The sequence below is a fragment of the Tachysurus fulvidraco genome, chromosome 2, assembly GCF_022655615.1.
Source record: "Tachysurus fulvidraco isolate hzauxx_2018 chromosome 2, HZAU_PFXX_2.0, whole genome shotgun sequence".
Taxonomy (NCBI): domain Eukaryota; kingdom Metazoa; phylum Chordata; class Actinopteri; order Siluriformes; family Bagridae; genus Tachysurus; species Tachysurus fulvidraco.
Window position 1 is genome coordinate 3,071,688 of NC_062519.1, and position 17,116 is coordinate 3,088,803.

Here is a 17,116-nt window from a genome sequence, read left to right on the forward strand (position 1 = left end):
AACATTGGCTTTCAAAAATCAGAGACCCCACCTTTAAGGGACTGGACCGGATTTCCCACCATTTTGGGAATTTTTCCTGATAATGCTGATCCATAAACATTTACTCCTTCATTCAGTCCAGGAACGTTCTCTTCCTGAACAACAGAAAATAAAGGAGCGCGTGCTGTTGTAGGAAAATGCCTGTTTTTTTTTATCCATTTCTAATTATGTTTAATGTCGACATGTTATTCCTGCTAGAATCCGTCACTCCTTATCTTAAAGTGTGTGAGAGAGAAAAGAAAAACAAAAACAAAACCAATACAGAAAATGTAGCATTGACTCGACACTTCTTCCATAAACTAATGTTTAAAAAGAAAAGATGCGTCTGTGTACACGTTCTTAATTTAAGCATTTTCATAGTCACCAAGTGCACTGATCTGACCAATCAGATGAGAGAACTTGACGGGGGGGGGGTCTATCCTCAGGCTTTATATGGTACACAAACAAGAAGTCAGACAGAATCTCACGCCCAGAGTTTAAACGTCACATTTAATCATTTAAACCTTTTAAGCACTGATTATGAACGCTTTCTTATTACCCCCCCCCAATAAAAAGTGCATCATTTCCTAATGTTTAATACACGGTTTAATTCTTCGCAGCTCAAGAGATCAGTTGCAAACATCACATGAATTCTTTTCAGAAGAATCAGAAACAAGTTGTAGCCCAGCCCGCATTCCAGACGCGTCCGAACAGGAGGGACGTGGTAGGTTTTTCCCTCCTTTCGGCAAATGCAGCAGAATCTGAAGAGAAAGCCCTATTTTCCCCCCCAGACTTACACCACCTTACATGTGCCTGCTTTATTAACACTGATCGACGACGAATCATCTTTGGTCTTGGTGGATCTACAGTTCTGTAAAAGACCCCAGCACTCGTCAGGCTTTGGGGAGGTTCGTCTCAAGCCAGTGACTACGGTCCGGTTTAGTCCTCTTCACTCCTGGTCTCCGACCGCGACCGCCTCGGTCCGACTTCTCCATTGTAGTGCTGTAGTCAGCGAGTTGGTCAGTGTTCAGCTTCAGATCTTTCAGCTACAACGCTGGCAGTGGAAGCAGCTGTACAATGAGACAAGACAGAAACCTTGAAATAGTGTTTATTTTTTTCTTCTATTTATTTCTGGATCCAGATACTGACTGAAGCAGCAGGCACGAAGAAAAAAAAAGAGCTGATAAAGCTATTAAACACACCATTGTCCTCTCAATAACTCGCTTTCGTCCATCAGATCCATTCACGAGTGGTTTACACAAATGAGTTTGAAGAAGGCAGCTTAGCTTATTGGACCAGAGACTCATCAGAAGTTTAGCTACTATACGGTTAGGAGTTTTCACGGATGTTCAGAGATTTCTTGATAAAGTCAACGTTTAAAATTGAAAACTTAGTGCTTAATTCTGAACAGTTCAGTCTGTGACATTAGCTGAAACATTGAGCTTTTAACTAGGAATTTTATGTAACTTTAAGTTACATGTTTTTATTTGAATTGAACATTTTTTACAGAATTTTTCTAAGACCTTTCTGTCTAGATTTTCAGTAACGTAGGAAATACAAAAGCTGCAATACCTGCTAAGTACTTTTTGTGTCTGTGCTGAACTAAAAGCAGTGCCAGGAAGAGTGTGAATCCCAAGCAGCCGAAGATCATCCCACACAACATGAAGCTGTAACTTCCGTGCGTGTTGATCGCCTGGAACAAACAAAAACATTGCAAAAACGTCGCGTTGAAGTTGTTAAACTCTCTCACGGTTTTGTACGACCCAGACGTTTCCTTACCGATCCCACCAGTAACTGCAGAAGCATCTCTCCTAATCCAGCAGAGGTCACAAGCACCGTAGTGGCACAACCTTCATGATGGAATAAAATACAGATGTTAATCAGTGGAGTCATGAAAGAGATGCCAGGAAAAAAATATAATCCTGAAATTCATTCATTCATTTTCTACCGCTTATCTGAACTTCTCGGGTCACGGGGAGCCTGTGCCTATCTCAGGCGTCATCGGGCATCGAGGCAGGATACACCCTGGACGGAGTGCCAACCCATCACAGGGCACACACACACCCTCATTCACTCACACACACACTACGGACAATTTTCCAGAGATGCCAATCAACCTACCATGCATGTCTTTGGACCGGGGGAGGAAACCGGAGTACCCGGAGGAAACCCCCGAGGCACGGGGAGAACATACAAACTCCACACACACAAGGCAGAGGCGGGAATCGAACCCCCAACCCTGGTGTTGTGATGCGAACATGCTAACCACTAAGCCACCGTGCCCCCCTAATCCTGAAATTCTATAACCAAATCAATTCAGTAATATGGAAAGAAAAAAACAAGCCAATGACATTGATTTAGATGGTGCAAAGCTTAGCCTCTGTGCTGTAATTCAGAACAGGAAGGCAGTGTCAAGTATTTTTTAGAGTATATTGTTAAAAAATAATAAATAAATAAAAAAGAGAGAGCTTCACAACGGCGGCAAATTTAATAGGAGAGGGCTTTAGATTAATTGGACAGGAGGGAAAGTTTCGAAGCCATTGAGAACGAACTACCGCTTTAATTTCTCTCCGCTGGATCATGAGATTATTCACTCGCCTGGACTTGCATTCAGAAGGTTATTAATGTCTTTCAAACTTTAGCTGCACGGAGCTGGTGCTCCGAAGAGATCAATTATCATTTACTTGAATATGGATCGAGCGAGCGAGCACCTCGGAGGTAGCGTCCCCTGTCTGACACCCGGCGGGATGAATCCTGAATTTTTATTAAATATAAATAAATAAATAAATAAATCTGCCAGTCAAAAAAAAAAAAGAGATGACACGGATAAAAGCAAGGGGTGTGAATCAAGGAGGACTTTTGTTGCCCAAGTGCGGTACTTCCTATTGCCGTATCCTTGATCTTAGCGGAAAAGCCTTGTATAAACACTGATGATAGTCACCTCTCTGTCACAATGGACAATTAAATACAAGATCCTTAGTGATGGAAATGTTGTAAATACCTGTGTAGTCAAGGAGGTGTTCCGTGAAAGCCAGCATACACGGGAAGATGCTGCTGATGAACAGACCCAGAAGGCAAGTACCAACGAAAAGGAAGGTGCTGCTCGTGTACAGGATGAGCAGAAGCAGCTGGGTTACGATCACTCCGACCTTCAAGAACAACAGTCAGAAGGATACCCAAATATTCTGTCTTTAAATTATTACTTATCAATCACACTGTACAAGATCGCAATAAAGTCATCGGTACTATGAAGATAAAAAAAAAACACCAAAAATTACATATGTAAATTTATTCATAAGACGACTAGCTGGTGGAGCTGATGAAGAGCTTTGGAGTCTTGATCCTGAACAATCTCGACGCTCATTTTTACTGGCATAAGCCCTATTCGGACGGGATTAGTTCTATGTGGGGGTAAAGTAATTATTACCGGAGCTTCTAGGTGATTTTAGTCCCGTCCGAATGTGCCATCTCGGTAATCATTACGGACGATGTCAGTAAAGATTACGGCGACTTTTAGCTTCTGTAAAAAGGTCCGTAAAAATTACCTCAGGTAATACTAATCCCGTCCGAATAGACCTGCTGTAAATATGTACGGTAAAATTCCGTCAGTTCCTGTTTAAAAGTAGTTTTCAGCGCGTTCAGTAGCACGGAGTAGCACGGAGGCGCTTGAAATAGGAAGCAACGTCATACGCACATGATGACAAGGAGGTTACTGTGGTGCGTAAAGCGAGTTACCCCTCACACTTCTGCTAGTTTTACTGAGATGTCTTGTCCTGTGCGAATTGGCCAATTAATATTACAGACGTCCTGAGGTAAAATTGCATTACTCCACGTCCCCACGTAAAACTAATCCCGTCTGAATAGTGCTATAGAAGTGAGTCTGAATTACATCCATTTCTGTTTCTCAGGCTTTACCCTGGTGGTGGTTGTTCAGCAGACACGCAGGAACATGGAGAAAATCGGAGCTGGAGAATTTGGAATATTTCCGTCCAGTTTGGTTCACTAAAAATTCACACACGGCTTTGTTAAAAGATCAAAAAATGAGGTCCAAGAGCATGAAATCAGCCATCGTGTTATCACACCAAATGAGGACGAGGTTCTGAGTCTGGTTCCTCTCAAGGTTTTCTTCCTCGTTTCATCTCGGGGGGAGTTTTTCCTCACCAATCATCACCTCAGGGTTACTCATTAGGGAAAATTATTGGAGTTAAAAAGTCATTTCTACACTTACGTGAAGCTGCTTTGAGACAATGTGAAATGTTTAAAAACACCACACGCAAATTAAATGTGTTCCAAAAAAACCATGAAGAATTCGATCAAGCAGCAAAAATCAGACCAAAACCAGTAGTGACTTTCTTCTGCTAACTAGATGTAGAACACAGACTGAAGACAAACTGTACGACTGCTACAGAAAGCTGGAACCACCAGGGGTTCGATACCTCGGTCGGTCATGATGACCTCATCAGCTCTTCCATAAACAAGCTACACCTTACACAAAGAACCGTCTAAAACCCGTAGGCCGGGTCATTGGCAGCCAAGACATCTGCAGTGTACCATGTGACTGAGGCAACAGGAACAAGGATGTAGATGTGTGCTTTGTTTTATGGTTGGATGTGTTTTATGGGCCAAATCCAACCTCAAAACAAACGTTACCAAATTAAACAGAAAGGAAAAAAAAAATGCTACGGAATTTTAATCTCCGCGGTATAGAGAGTTTTGAGATGCTGCCCATTAAGGATTTGATTGGACTGGATGTTTAGGACTGCTACAACTTTCACTGCTTAAATAAACTAAAGTTAAAAAACTGAAAATTTTATTCAAAACAATTTTATATATATATATATATATAAAAAAAAAAGTACATAAACTTAGATTTTAGGTCTTCGATATAAGCTTCTTAATAAATTCATTTAAAATTCCAAACTGAAAACCTCTTTTATATAATATTTTAGCCTATTCTTATTCATGTTTTTAATTTATAGTATATGCTTTAAAACAAACTTTTTAAACCTAAAAATAAATTTCCTGCGTTCCACGTGTTCGTGTCGACGATCGGACGTCTTCCTGACGTCTCACTCCACGGTGGTGTTAATATGAAGCTGATATGAAAGTAAACAGGACTTTAATAATGTGTAGAGTTTCATCACTGTTTCTGTTTTTCTCTACAACACTAGAAGTGATAGATACATAGGAAAGTTCCAGGTTTATTTTCCCCACACAGATGTTTGTATCTTCAGAGTAAACGTTGATATCGAACCCATTTCTGCTCTCTGAGATGATCTGAGTGTTTGTTCATCTAAAAAGCGGCTCGGATTTATCTTCAGCACTAATATTCAGTGTAAGATCATCAACAGAGGGAAAAAACACACGTCTGAAACACACCGAAAGAACCGATCGTTTTAGATCAGACTCACAGACACGTCATTCGATTATACTGACTGAAGACGTCTCATAAGAAGATTTCTCCACTATGCTGGTAAAAAAAAAGTCTAAAAATTTCTCCGCACAAGATGCAAAAAATTGGAGAAATCCTTTTTTAAAATTGGAAGTGACAAAATGACCTCATGGTATCTCTGACTTCATACTAGGTATCTGTTTAATGTGCACTAGTGTCTTTCAGAAGGATTTTGCCCTGTGTATAGATGACATCATTGTATGAGATCACATGCTTCTGTAAACAGTTCCTCTCAGATCTGTTGCTTAAAAACAAACATGGAACTGGATCTCCAAGTTGATGACGTTCTAGAAGTGACATTGCTCCCGAGAACCTTCCCAAACACTCTGATACGAGCTTAAGGTCAAGATAATACGTCAATCAATTACTAACCTCATTACTCGGTGAGAAACGGTTCACAGGGGATGTAAACAAATATGAATGTGAACAAAGGAAAGGTTAACTATAAAAGGTTCACAGGGCATATGAGTGAGACTAGAGGTCCAGAATGTAAATGCAGGTTCATTCATTTTCTACCGCTTATCCGAACTACCTCGGGTCACGGGGAGCCTGTGCCTATCTCAGACGGAGTGCCAACCCATCGCAGGGCACTCACACAATCACACACTACGGGCAATTTTCCAGAGATGCCAATCAACCTACCATGCATGTCTTTGGACTGGGGGAGGAAACCCTCGCAGGAAACCCGAGGCACAGGGAGAACACGCAAACTCCACACACACAAGGTGGAGGCGGGATTCGAACCCCCAACCCTGGAGGTGTGAGGCAAACGTGCTAACCACTAAGCCACTGTGCCCCCCCTTTATACAGGTTGCAGAACATTATTGGGGTATTAACAGAGCATTTCTCTACACCTCAGTACATTTCCATCTTATGAAGCCAGAAAGTACCCCATTGCTTGAGAGGCAGCTGATTATTACAGAGAATCTACAGAGTAGGTTTTCTCTTACCTGGTTAAACACGAGCAGGTGAACGGATTTGACACGGTAAGACAGCGGGATTGAGGCCAGCCGTCCCACTGTGATGGCTGCCCAAAACACGCTGGTCAGGTAGCCCGCCATCTTGTGCGGCAGACTCATGGGTGGAGCCACGGCATAGGTGTAAATGAAGCCAGTGTAGGACCCCTGAGGAGCAACGGATAGATGATCCATCAGCTAACTATTACGTTCTCCGTTGAACAACAAATAATCAGAAACAGCATCCAGTAATAGGGAAGCGGTGTCCATACCACTATGCCATCGGAAAAGAAAAGGACCATCCCTCCGAAGACGTGGAGTCCGAAGAATGATGGCGGAAATCCTTTAAGCTTGCTGAGGTGATGGCAGTTTAGCATATCCATGTGGCCTGTAGAGAAAACGGAAAGGGTGCATTGCATCGGCGGTTCCTTTATTGGGAATCGTTACTCACTAATCAAGTCGGTTGCTTTCGTTCTAATTAAATTTGGGTATTCCATTGAGCTCCATGTTGCACCTAATCAGAGCAAAAAAAAAAAAAGTGTGTAGTCAGTGCTTGGATCTTGCCTGTTGGTTCCTGCAGCTCGGTTGTGCTCACATCAGCCTGCTCGGAATTCTTCTGCATCTTTACCGCACCCAGGAGTCGAGGACTTGGCTCGCGGCAACACGGGAGCAGGTGCTCCCGATACATCAGAACCAGAACGGCGATTGGCACAGGAAGCTGGATGCAGAGTGGAAGAGAGCACAGTGAAGCACTTTACAAATATAGGTCATTCAATTCCAGTCCTGAATGAGCTGCATGATGTTCATGTCAAGACCTTGTTTGGTTAAAATTACTCGAAGGAAGGAAGGAAGGAAGGAAGGAAGGAAGGAAACAAGGAAAGGTAAAACCATGACAAAACTCCCAACACCAGATTTATACAGCAGGTTTCTAATTCTAGCGTTCAATCTTCAACACAACTGTTTAGACTTGTAAATGGGGCACATCTTGCAAATGAAAATGGAAATACCCATGAGATGATGTTTGCTTGTGTGATGCTTGGTAGAATTGTTTCACGTCACTAATTTGCAAACAGGGGTTTAACAGTTTTTTTTTTTGTGCTAAATCTGACTGATGGTTGTTTTATCCTGCTGCCTTGTTTCCTTTAACCTGCACAAACTCACAAAAAATAATAAAATACCTACGATTCAAAGTGTTTGAGCTATCCATCAGACTCCGGGACACAGAGAGCCACTTTACACATCTCACACGAATGAGACGCTGCTTAAATCCGACATGCGTCTTAAATGCGTCTCAGCGTGTAAATATGATGAAAAATAAACCCATCATTCTTCTTACTATTATTTGTTTATTAAAAGGCAGGGTCTCCGATTTTTGAGAAATGCGTCAGAAAACTGAGTCGGGCCAAAAACTAAACAAAAATCAAAACAAACGTGTAGCCAATGAGCAGAAAGGGGCGGGGCTTGCCAATATGGACAGAGAGAGTGTTCAGTGCGCATGTGTGACATAAGCAGAAAGCGGTTTTAACATTGACATGGAGGATAAAAACAAAGAAAGAAAGAGAAGAAAGACTTACGATAAGGACAAGAAGTAGGACGTGTTAATATAGGATCAGCTTTCCAGCGCTGGAGAGAACTGAAGGAGCAGGAAGTCGGCCACATATTCACAGGTTGGAGTTTCCCGAGTCAATAACTCCTGAGCTAAACGCTGTTACTACACAAATAACACCTCTTTTATATCGTAGTAATGTAGAGAGGCAGCTACAACCGCATTTTGTGTAGTAACAGCGTTTAGCTCAGGAGTTATCGACTCGGGAAACTCCGACCTGTGAATATGTGGCCGACTTTACTTAAGACGCCGAGGCGCTTTTTTCCTTCTCGATAGGTGAGTAACGTTGGTTTTGCTTTGTTACACAGAACTAATATATGTCTTTGTCCTTTACATGATTATGCTTGTGTGGCATTTTTGCTTGTTTGTTTATCATAGCTTAAGGGAAGAACAATATGATTGCAGATAAACAAACATTTCTTTCCATTAGTTGCCTGGGTTACGCATGTATGTGTGGGCGGAGCTATCAATACAGGGGTGGGACCCATTTGCGTTCGGGGCGTGTTTGTTTTGGTGATTTTGTGTCAACATTGGCTTTCAAACATCAGAGACCATAACTTTAAATCTTAATATTCTTAAAATTTAGAAAACATTTAATAAATCGTAAGTTTCATCTAGGATTAATACTGCATACATTTTGGGACTAACAATCGTTTGTCCTTTTTCCTACAATCATTCTAGTCGACCAATAATATGGGCTCTGAATGAACAGAAGAGTTAAATGTATTTATAAAGAAACAAAAAGGAATTAAAAAAAAATCTTTAGATTGTTTATATAGACTACTAGGTTTGGCTCAGGATTTTCAGACACAACTCATGTCTTATGCACTCTATAAACAGCTACTTTATTTGGACTAAAGAAAAGATGGAGTACAGTAAAGTAAATAAAATACAGGAAATCTGAAACACTGTGTGAAAAAGCTCATCTCCAAGGAGTATGCAGAAGGTAGAGAGGAAGTAAGGATGCTTTCAGCAATGCCATCGTTAGTTTATTCATCACACGGTATGGAGAAGATTCCATGTGCCACCATGAAGCTAAAGCTTCACTACACTGCTGTTACATCATGTGATCTCCATCAAGGAGGAATAATTGATCTATTATTCAAAACTTCACGTCAGCATGATTCCCCACTGCACTGAATTTCACTTCGGTGGTGCCGTCGTGCCTCACTGAAACGTGTCCGTGAAATAGGGAAGGTCCTGAAAACAAGTCCTTTATATCATGTTTATTCTCAAAATCTTGATTAAGTTATAAGAAACTGTAAAGTATGTTCATTTACACGGATGGCAACACCTCTGGGGGAAAATGCCATTCTCCATACATCCTTTTTCTGTAGTTCTGATCCTACACAACGTCCCAAGGGAACCCAGAGGGCACAAGGTGGGGACACCCAGAACGGGTAACAATCCTTCTTTGGGGACAATCGAACACGGTCACACACAGACAATTTCGTGATGTCAATCAGCCTATGATGTGTTTGGACCAGTGCCGGTTCTAGACAGGCACATATGGGGGGGGCAGTCAGGAACGTAAAGGGGCATCATGTGTACACATGTTCGAGCACTGTTTTTTCTCCCTGTGCTTAGAACTACAGTGTGGGGTGGGGCATTACGACAGACAATAATTTATCTTCGGTCCGTCAAATTCAGCGGACGTGGACTCGTCGCCGTGCTTGTTGTGACTGAAAAAACGCTGCAGCTTCTTCAAAGTCTTTCCACTCCGTGACCGTGCTGAAATCCGACACGACACTACGTTAAGCTACGTCTTGACTCGTTTGCATACGGACGGTGATCGGATGTTTACCGACGGCTCAGGGGAGGAGTGTGTGTGTGCATGTGTGCAGCCTGTGAATGAATACACACAGCGGAGGGACAGAGACATGAGGGAAATCTAATACCGTATCGTGTGTAGTGTCCCTTTTTCGGCGGATTTTTCCGCTACCGCAGATCATTTTATCAACTTGTTAATATACTCACAAAATGAATGTATTACATGTGCTTCCTCAACATTCTTTCAAAATTTTGATTTGAGGGAGCAAGACATTTATTTGAGGGGGCGCTGCCCCCTCTTGCCCCTGCGTAGAGCCGGCCCTGGTTTGGACCGGACCGGAGAGAAAACTGGATAACCCATACAGGAGCATGAGGAGAACATGCATCTCCACATACACAGGACGGAGACGGGTATCAGACCCTCAAGTCTGGAAGTCGGAGACAAACATGCAGTCATGCTGTCCATCTTTCCAGATCTAGCTTCAAAAACTATCAACTTTGTCCACCTAAGCAGGCTGTTTGTTTTAACACGTTTTCCTTTCTAGGTAACATCGACATCACTTACATTGACAAAGGCCATGATCCAAAAGGCGTAGGACACGTTGGTGACCACTTCGCCTTCAGTATGAAGAGTAACGTGCGACACTTTATGCAGGTGTCTGCCGGACAGCGTGTTCCTCAAGTGCCTCATGGTTGATGAAGAATTGATGGTGGTGTTTCCTAAGATGCAGTCGGTTTCAGACAAAAATGGGTCGGCGATGAGGGGACTCAACAACGCCCCCAGACCAACGAAGAAGTGGAGCACCTGGAGGGGAATAGAACATTTACAAAAAGAAAAAGCAGGATATGAATCGGTCATCACAGGTTCTGCATGGAATTTTTAAGGGCTTTCCAATTGGATGAGCAATTTGTAGCATTTGAATGAAGAGTCTCTTACAAATTGCTCATCTAATTGTGGTTAGCTAGGAATCAGTGCCGTTTCAGCCGGCTCCTGAACGGGTCTTTGATTGGTTAATGGCTATATTTGGACATTTGTCTCATCTTCAGCTTAGTCAGGATGAAAGTGTATCCGGAAGCAGGGCCTATCCTGGGAATTGGGGTACAGTAGGAATACCACCTAGACGGGATGGGAATACATTTACGGCATTTAGCAGACACTCTTATCCAGAGTGACTTACTTTTTTTTATTTCAGTTTATACACCTGAGCAGTTGAGGGTTAAGGGCCTTGCTCAGGGGCCCTGCAGTGGCAACTAGGTGGACCTGGGATTCGAACCAATGACCTTCCGATCAGTAGTCAAACGCCTTAACCCCTGAGCTGCCACATCCCTTAATCCCTCAGTTACATATAGTGAAATTTAGACTTGCTTATGCATTACTTGTATATTTGTGTAAAGAAACCAAATTGGAGAACATCGGAAACTCTGCACTGATCGTTCTCCGGACTGATCTAACAATCTAAAGCGGGAACTGAAGCAGGGATGCTACCCACTGCATCGCTCAGGAACACTGATTTAATAAACTGATCAACAAGGTTCCTTTAGGCATTAAATCTCAAAGCCTAAATCCTCAACCCCAACACATAAGGCTAAAAGAATGTGGACACTTGACCATCACTTCCATATGTGGTTCTTCCTCATGAGAGGCCAAACACTGTTCCAGCAGGACAATGTAGACATGGTGGAGTAGAAGACCTGGTGTGGTGGTTCTGACTCAACCCCAAATCCCCCACAACCACGATCTGAAATCTATTGGAGGTTATAAATAAGACCGAATGTTGTCAAGTGTAGAACATCTCCTGACCTGAAGGAATACAGCAGAGTCTTTCTGGTAGAGCTTCACCAGCTGCAGGTTGGAGATGGTATCAATGATGCCCATAGAAATGCCTGTAACAGCCATCGCAGATACCAGCATCAGCGGATTGCTGCATATTGGGATGAAGGCGAACACCAAAGAGATGATGAACGTGGATGCAGTGAGGGAAGACAAAGAGGAGCAAAGTCTGGAGAAGAGAGGAGAGATGGACAACATTACAACTTCGGTGTTATTTTCAGTTATAGGAAGTGAGAGAGAGCCTGGATTCTATCATTCATTCATTCATTCATTTTCTACCGCTTATCCGAACTTCTTGGGTCACGGGGAGCCTGTGCCTATCTCAGGCGTCATCGGGCATCGAGGCAGGATACACCCTACACGGAGTGCCAACTTATCACAGGGCACACACACGCTCTCATTCACTCACACACTCACACACTACGGACAATTTTCCAGAGATGCCAATCAACCTACCATGCATGTCTTTGGACCGGGGGAGGAAACCGGAGTACCCGGAGGAAACCCCCGAGGCACGGGGAGAACATGCAAACTCCACACACACAAGGCGGAGACGGGAATCGAACCCCCGACCCTGAAGGTGTGAGGCGAACGTGCTAACCTCTAAGCCACCGTACTGATGTTTATAAAAATATTAATGAGGGTGAGTCAGAGTGAGAACTAAAGGGATCCAGATATTTGGTAAGACCTGGAACACTAACTGTACACTAAGGGAAGTGGAGATTGTAGATTATAATTGTACACTTTTGTGATTGTGTTTTTTTTTATTTCACACACAAACAGGGGAACCAAGAAACTCCTGATTGACAACAACTTTGGTTTCACCTTGGCTTCAGATATTTCTGTTTGCCTTTAAAGTGATAATGTATCGAATGTTCGAGAGGGAATAGAAAAACAACGAGTAGAAAATCTCTCGCTCCCTCACACAAATGTTCCTTTAAATAGTGCTCTGTTCATTTCTTTCCTTTAAAACAATAATGTCTCTTGCAGAGGTTCTTAAGAGACACTTACACTTACACCCTACATTAATTTTAAGAACATTTCTGTTTTGTAGAATGTTTTTCACCTTGAGACACGACGAAAGTCTCTTATCTAAAATGTCTCCTCGAGATACGGCAGACGTGTTTGCTCTTTCAGAAAATTAAGCTGCGTTGGAGGATATTTAGGGGTCAGACACAGACTAACGTTTCCCTGATGTTAAGTGCTGGCCATTTTAAAAGCTTCTGGAAAGTTCCTTCGCCTCAGGCTTTGCTAAAACTTTTAAAGCAGGTGCTAACTTTTTAATCCACTTTTCTGGCCTCTCGTTTCTTCCGGTGATGATCGGAAATTAAAGTATTTCTGCCTGCGTTGTTGAGTGTTTAAGCTTGAGAGGGTGTGAGTGAAAGTGTGTGTGTGCCAGAGAGAGAGAGAACCTGAGTGAAACCTGTATTGGACAGACAGGAGAGGACAAATATGTGACTGTCTACCACAACCAAACCTCATGTTCTACATGTAAATCACATTATTTTAGTATAAAGAACTTTAATTATTATTATATTTAATTAGGGGGCATTGTGGCTTAGTGGTTAGCACGTTCGCCTCATACCACCAGGGTTGGGGTTCGATTCACGCCTCCGCCTTGTGTGTGTGGAGTTTGCCTGTTCTCCCCGTGCCTCGGGGGTTTCCTCCGGGTACTCCGGTTTCCTCCCCCGGTCCAAAGACATGCATGGTAGGTTGATTGGCATCTCTGGGAAATTGTCCATAGTGTGGGAGTGCGTGAGTGAATGAGAGTGTGTGTGTTGTGCCCTGCGGGATTGGTTGGCACTCCGTCCAGGGTGTATCCTGCCAACACCACCAAGATACAGGACTTACTTACTGAACACAGTGTCCTACTGGTTAGATTGTTTTTATTTATTTTTTTAACCAAAATCACCACATTACTGATCATATTTATACCCTACACTAGAGGTCTTCACGGGTCCACTTCACGTGTACCTCGGACACGGGTCGGGTATAATAATAGCGGCATCGGGTCTCGGGTAATTTAAAATGAATGTGTTTTACCATAACTACTAAGACCCGAACTACTGTATCTCGTGTGTGTGCATCGACTCGAGTCCTTTTCCAACCTCTCCTCTGTTTAACAAGACCGCTTGCGACATGTGGCTGACGACGTGTGGCTGGCGGTAAGCTAATTTTCATTGAAACAGACCTGTCAATCAATTTTGTATCCACTCTGTAGCGTTTACTTTAGTGTAGAGTTATGCAACATTCGGGTCCAGTCGGGTTAATGATAATTACCGTCGGTTCGGACTCGGGTCTAATTTTTTCGGGTTTGTCTCGGGTCGGGTCTTTCTTAAAAAAAATTATAATTATGCACGTCTGGTTCGGGTAAACAGTTATTCGGGTCACTTCGGGTCGGGTACATTTCTTTAGACCCGAGAAGACCTCTACTCTACACATCCCAATCAAGCAGCATGTTCACCATTATAGCAAATCAAAAATATTTGCATGCTTTATAGATTTTAAAAAAGCATTTGATTCTATTTGGCACACAGGATTATTTAATCAAGTTGTAAAAGTGGTGCAGGAAGTAAAGCATATGACCATCATATTGAAAGCGAGACAGAGCGCGTGTGAGAGCGAGAGCATTTTAAATGACATATGAGGAAAATGCAAAGTTTCAGAGACATAACAGAGCCATAAAAACATGTTTACTTCCGGGTCCAGTACGTGTTTGTGTCGCTGTACAAACCTTATGTCAAGTGTTGCAGAAAGAACAAAGGAAACCACTTACTGTCTGTGTAAATAATCCAAATTACATGAGACGATAAAGAGACCATGTTTTCTTTCTCTCTTTCACTATGAAAATACACTTTAGAAGGCAACACAACATGACATGATGTAAACCTTCCCTCATTTTTACACTTGATTTTGTAAATAATAAAGTCTAGAGATGAAGATGATGATGTGGTTGCTGAGTTATTTATTTGAAGAAATTCTTCATTTTATTCATAGGATTAAAGGATAAATAGTTTTCAAATGTATTTTTACCAGAAAAAAAATGATGGTTTAAAAACAAAACAAAAAATTCTAACACTTCACATTTTTTACTGTATAAACATCTATCCATCCCTCTGTATATAAAATCAATAGAATCTCATTTTGATGCATTTTCGAATATTTACACAACTGTACATTATAATAAAATCAATATTACCAAAGTTTGTATTAAATATTAAAATAGGGTTAAAATCAGTTAATTTTCTGAGGTTTTTCTGCAAAACTATGAAAACTAACTTTCTTTCTAAATTTACTTTTATTATTTACGTTTTTCTACAAAAGTGGAAATACGGACGTAAGTTACACACAACGTTATATGCAACTGACTGGAGGAAGAGGAAGAGGAGGAAGAAGAGGAGGAATAAGGGAAAAAATATGAATTCATTCCCGTGAGCAATTTACTTTATAAATAAAATGAGATGTAGGGGGTGTGGGCAGGCAGGCAGGCAGGTGAGCGTGTGTGTGAGAGAGAGAGAGAGACTCCATGGTGAGACTTTTTCTAAATGAACGTTGAGCTTGTGTTGGATCTACTCACGACTTGCTGAAGAAACCGCCCACGAAGCTTCCCACGAACAGGCAGAACTGCTGCGCGAAGAAGGCGAGTGTGACCTGCTGCAGGCTGGAGCGCGTCTGGCAGCGCAGGTCGAGCACGGTGGGGCCGAGCAGGGCCAGGCACAGGCCGAAGCTGAAGAAGGCGCTCCAGTAGGTGAGCGTGGGCTGCCAGTGGCCGCGGAACAGCGCGCAGCTCCGGGATCCCATCACACTCTGAACCACGTTACAGTTCCTGTCCAGATTCATCGCTGTGCGCGCGCGTGGAGTTCCGTTCCGTTCCGTTCCGTTCTCTAACGTGGCGCGTGCTTGTGTGTCTCTCTCTCCTACATCAGTGCGTGATCCTGATACACTCTCTCACACAAACGCATGGCTAAGTGCAAGTGCTGGAGTTTGGAAAGTGTTCAAACATCAACATGATCCTCCCACTGCATCCTCCCACACCGACTTTATTTAGCTCCTGCACGCTCTCCAATCTCCACACCCAACACCACTGAACCTTTCAGCGCGTCTTTGCGCGCATTGTGTGTGTGTGTGTGTGTGTGTGTGTGTGTGTGTGTGTGTGTGTGTGTGTGTGTGTGTGTGTGTGTGTGTGTGTGTGTGTGTGTAGGGTTGCCTTAAATTCTATTAACTGTATAAATATATTCTTATGCTGCAACTTTCCCACATGGTTTAACACAAGATATCGGCTTGTGAGGATAAAAGTAGCTGTGAACTGTGAAATGCTACAATTTGGCAACCCTGGGATCCTAATTAGTGGGTAAATTGAATCAGGTGGGAAGAGAAGAAGAGAATACGCAGGAGAGGTCAGGTGTGAATGCGCACTCAGGCCTGGGTTCGAATGAATGTTTAGACTGAAGTGATACTTATAGCTTCACCTCGTCAGGTGCGTAAAGCAGAGTCCATAACCTTAAGTGTGGATGGCTCAGCTTTACAATTCCTAACTACACTAACAAATTTGCGGGTGATATTTGACACCAATTTAACATTTGACCATCATGTTTGTAACACTGTCAAAGCATAATTCTTTCATCTCAGAAACATTGCCAAATTATGTCCCATGTTGACTCTCTCTCTGTGTCTTGATTACTGTAATGCTTTGCTGGCTGGAGTTAATCAAAATTGCCCTAAGTAAATTACACTGGGTTGAATTCTGACTAGGACCAGTGCAAGAGAGCACATTACATCTATCCTGGAAAAATTGTACTGGCTTCCTGTTAGTTTTCGTATTGATTTTAAAATTCTCATGCTCACTTATAAAGCCTTAAATAATTTGCCCCCTCAATATTTGTGTGAGCTGTTAACCCCCTACATACCTACACGTGCTCTACACTTTTCTAAAGCTGGTCTTCTAACTGCCCAGACAACACGGCTAAAAACTATGGGTGATCTGGATTTTTTTTTTATTTGGCTCCCAAATTGTGGAATTCCCTGCCCTCAGAGATTAGGAATGCAGAATCCCTGGGTGTTTTTTCAATCCCACCTTAAAACATACTTTTTTAGGGTCACTTTTATGGGATTTCTTCTTTCTGTTTGTTATTTATTGGCTTTTTATTTTTGTAGGGTTAATTTTAGTGCCTGTAATGTTATGTGTAGCTTTAAATTTCATCTTTTATGTCAAGCACTTTGAGAAGCTACTTTTAAAGACACTATACAAAATAAAGTTAATTATTATTATTAATTAGGGGGACACGGTGGCTTAGTGGTTAGCACATTCGCCTCACACCTCCACTGTTGGGGGTTCGATTCCCGCCTCCGCCTTGTGTGTGTGGAGTTTGCATGTTCTCCCCGTGCCTCGGGGGTTTCCTCCAGGTACTCCGGTTTCCTCCCCCGGTCCAAAGACATGCATGGTAGGTTGATTGGCATCTCTGGTAAATTGTCCGTAGTGTGTG

At 42.5% G+C, this 17,116-nt stretch overlaps 1 protein-coding gene across 1 annotated transcript; it reads right to left on the reverse strand.

The window, feature by feature from the left end:
* Window positions 1-606: 606 nt before the first annotated feature.
* mfsd4aa (major facilitator superfamily domain containing 4Aa) lies at window positions 607-15,957 on the reverse strand. The gene is made up of 10 exons (XM_027154859.2): window positions 15,211-15,957; window positions 11,604-11,802; window positions 10,368-10,607; window positions 6,991-7,144; window positions 6,699-6,814; window positions 6,421-6,594; window positions 3,020-3,167; window positions 1,798-1,868; window positions 1,591-1,711; window positions 607-1,088 (listed from the first exon to the last, which is right to left on the reverse strand). Exons 1-10 carry the CDS (start codon window positions 15,471-15,473, stop codon window positions 1,039-1,041), a joined length of 1,536 nt encoding a protein of 511 aa, XP_027010660.1. The 5' UTR covers window positions 15,474-15,957; the 3' UTR covers window positions 607-1,038.
* Window positions 15,958-17,116: the final 1,159 nt, after the last annotated feature.

Coding starts and splice junctions, on each gene's coding strand:
- mfsd4aa (XM_027154859.2), bottom strand. CDS start 15,473: ATGAATCTGGACAGGAACTGTAACGTGGTTCAGAGTGTGATGGGATCC. Junction 6,595..6,698: donor TCTTTTCCGATGGCATAGTG/GTATGGACACCG, acceptor GTTGCTCCTCAG/GGGTCCTACACTGGCTTCAT. Junction 3,168..6,420: donor ACCTGCTCGTGTTTAACCAG/GTAAGAGAAAAC, acceptor TTGTTCTTGAAG/GTCGGAGTGATCGTAACCCA.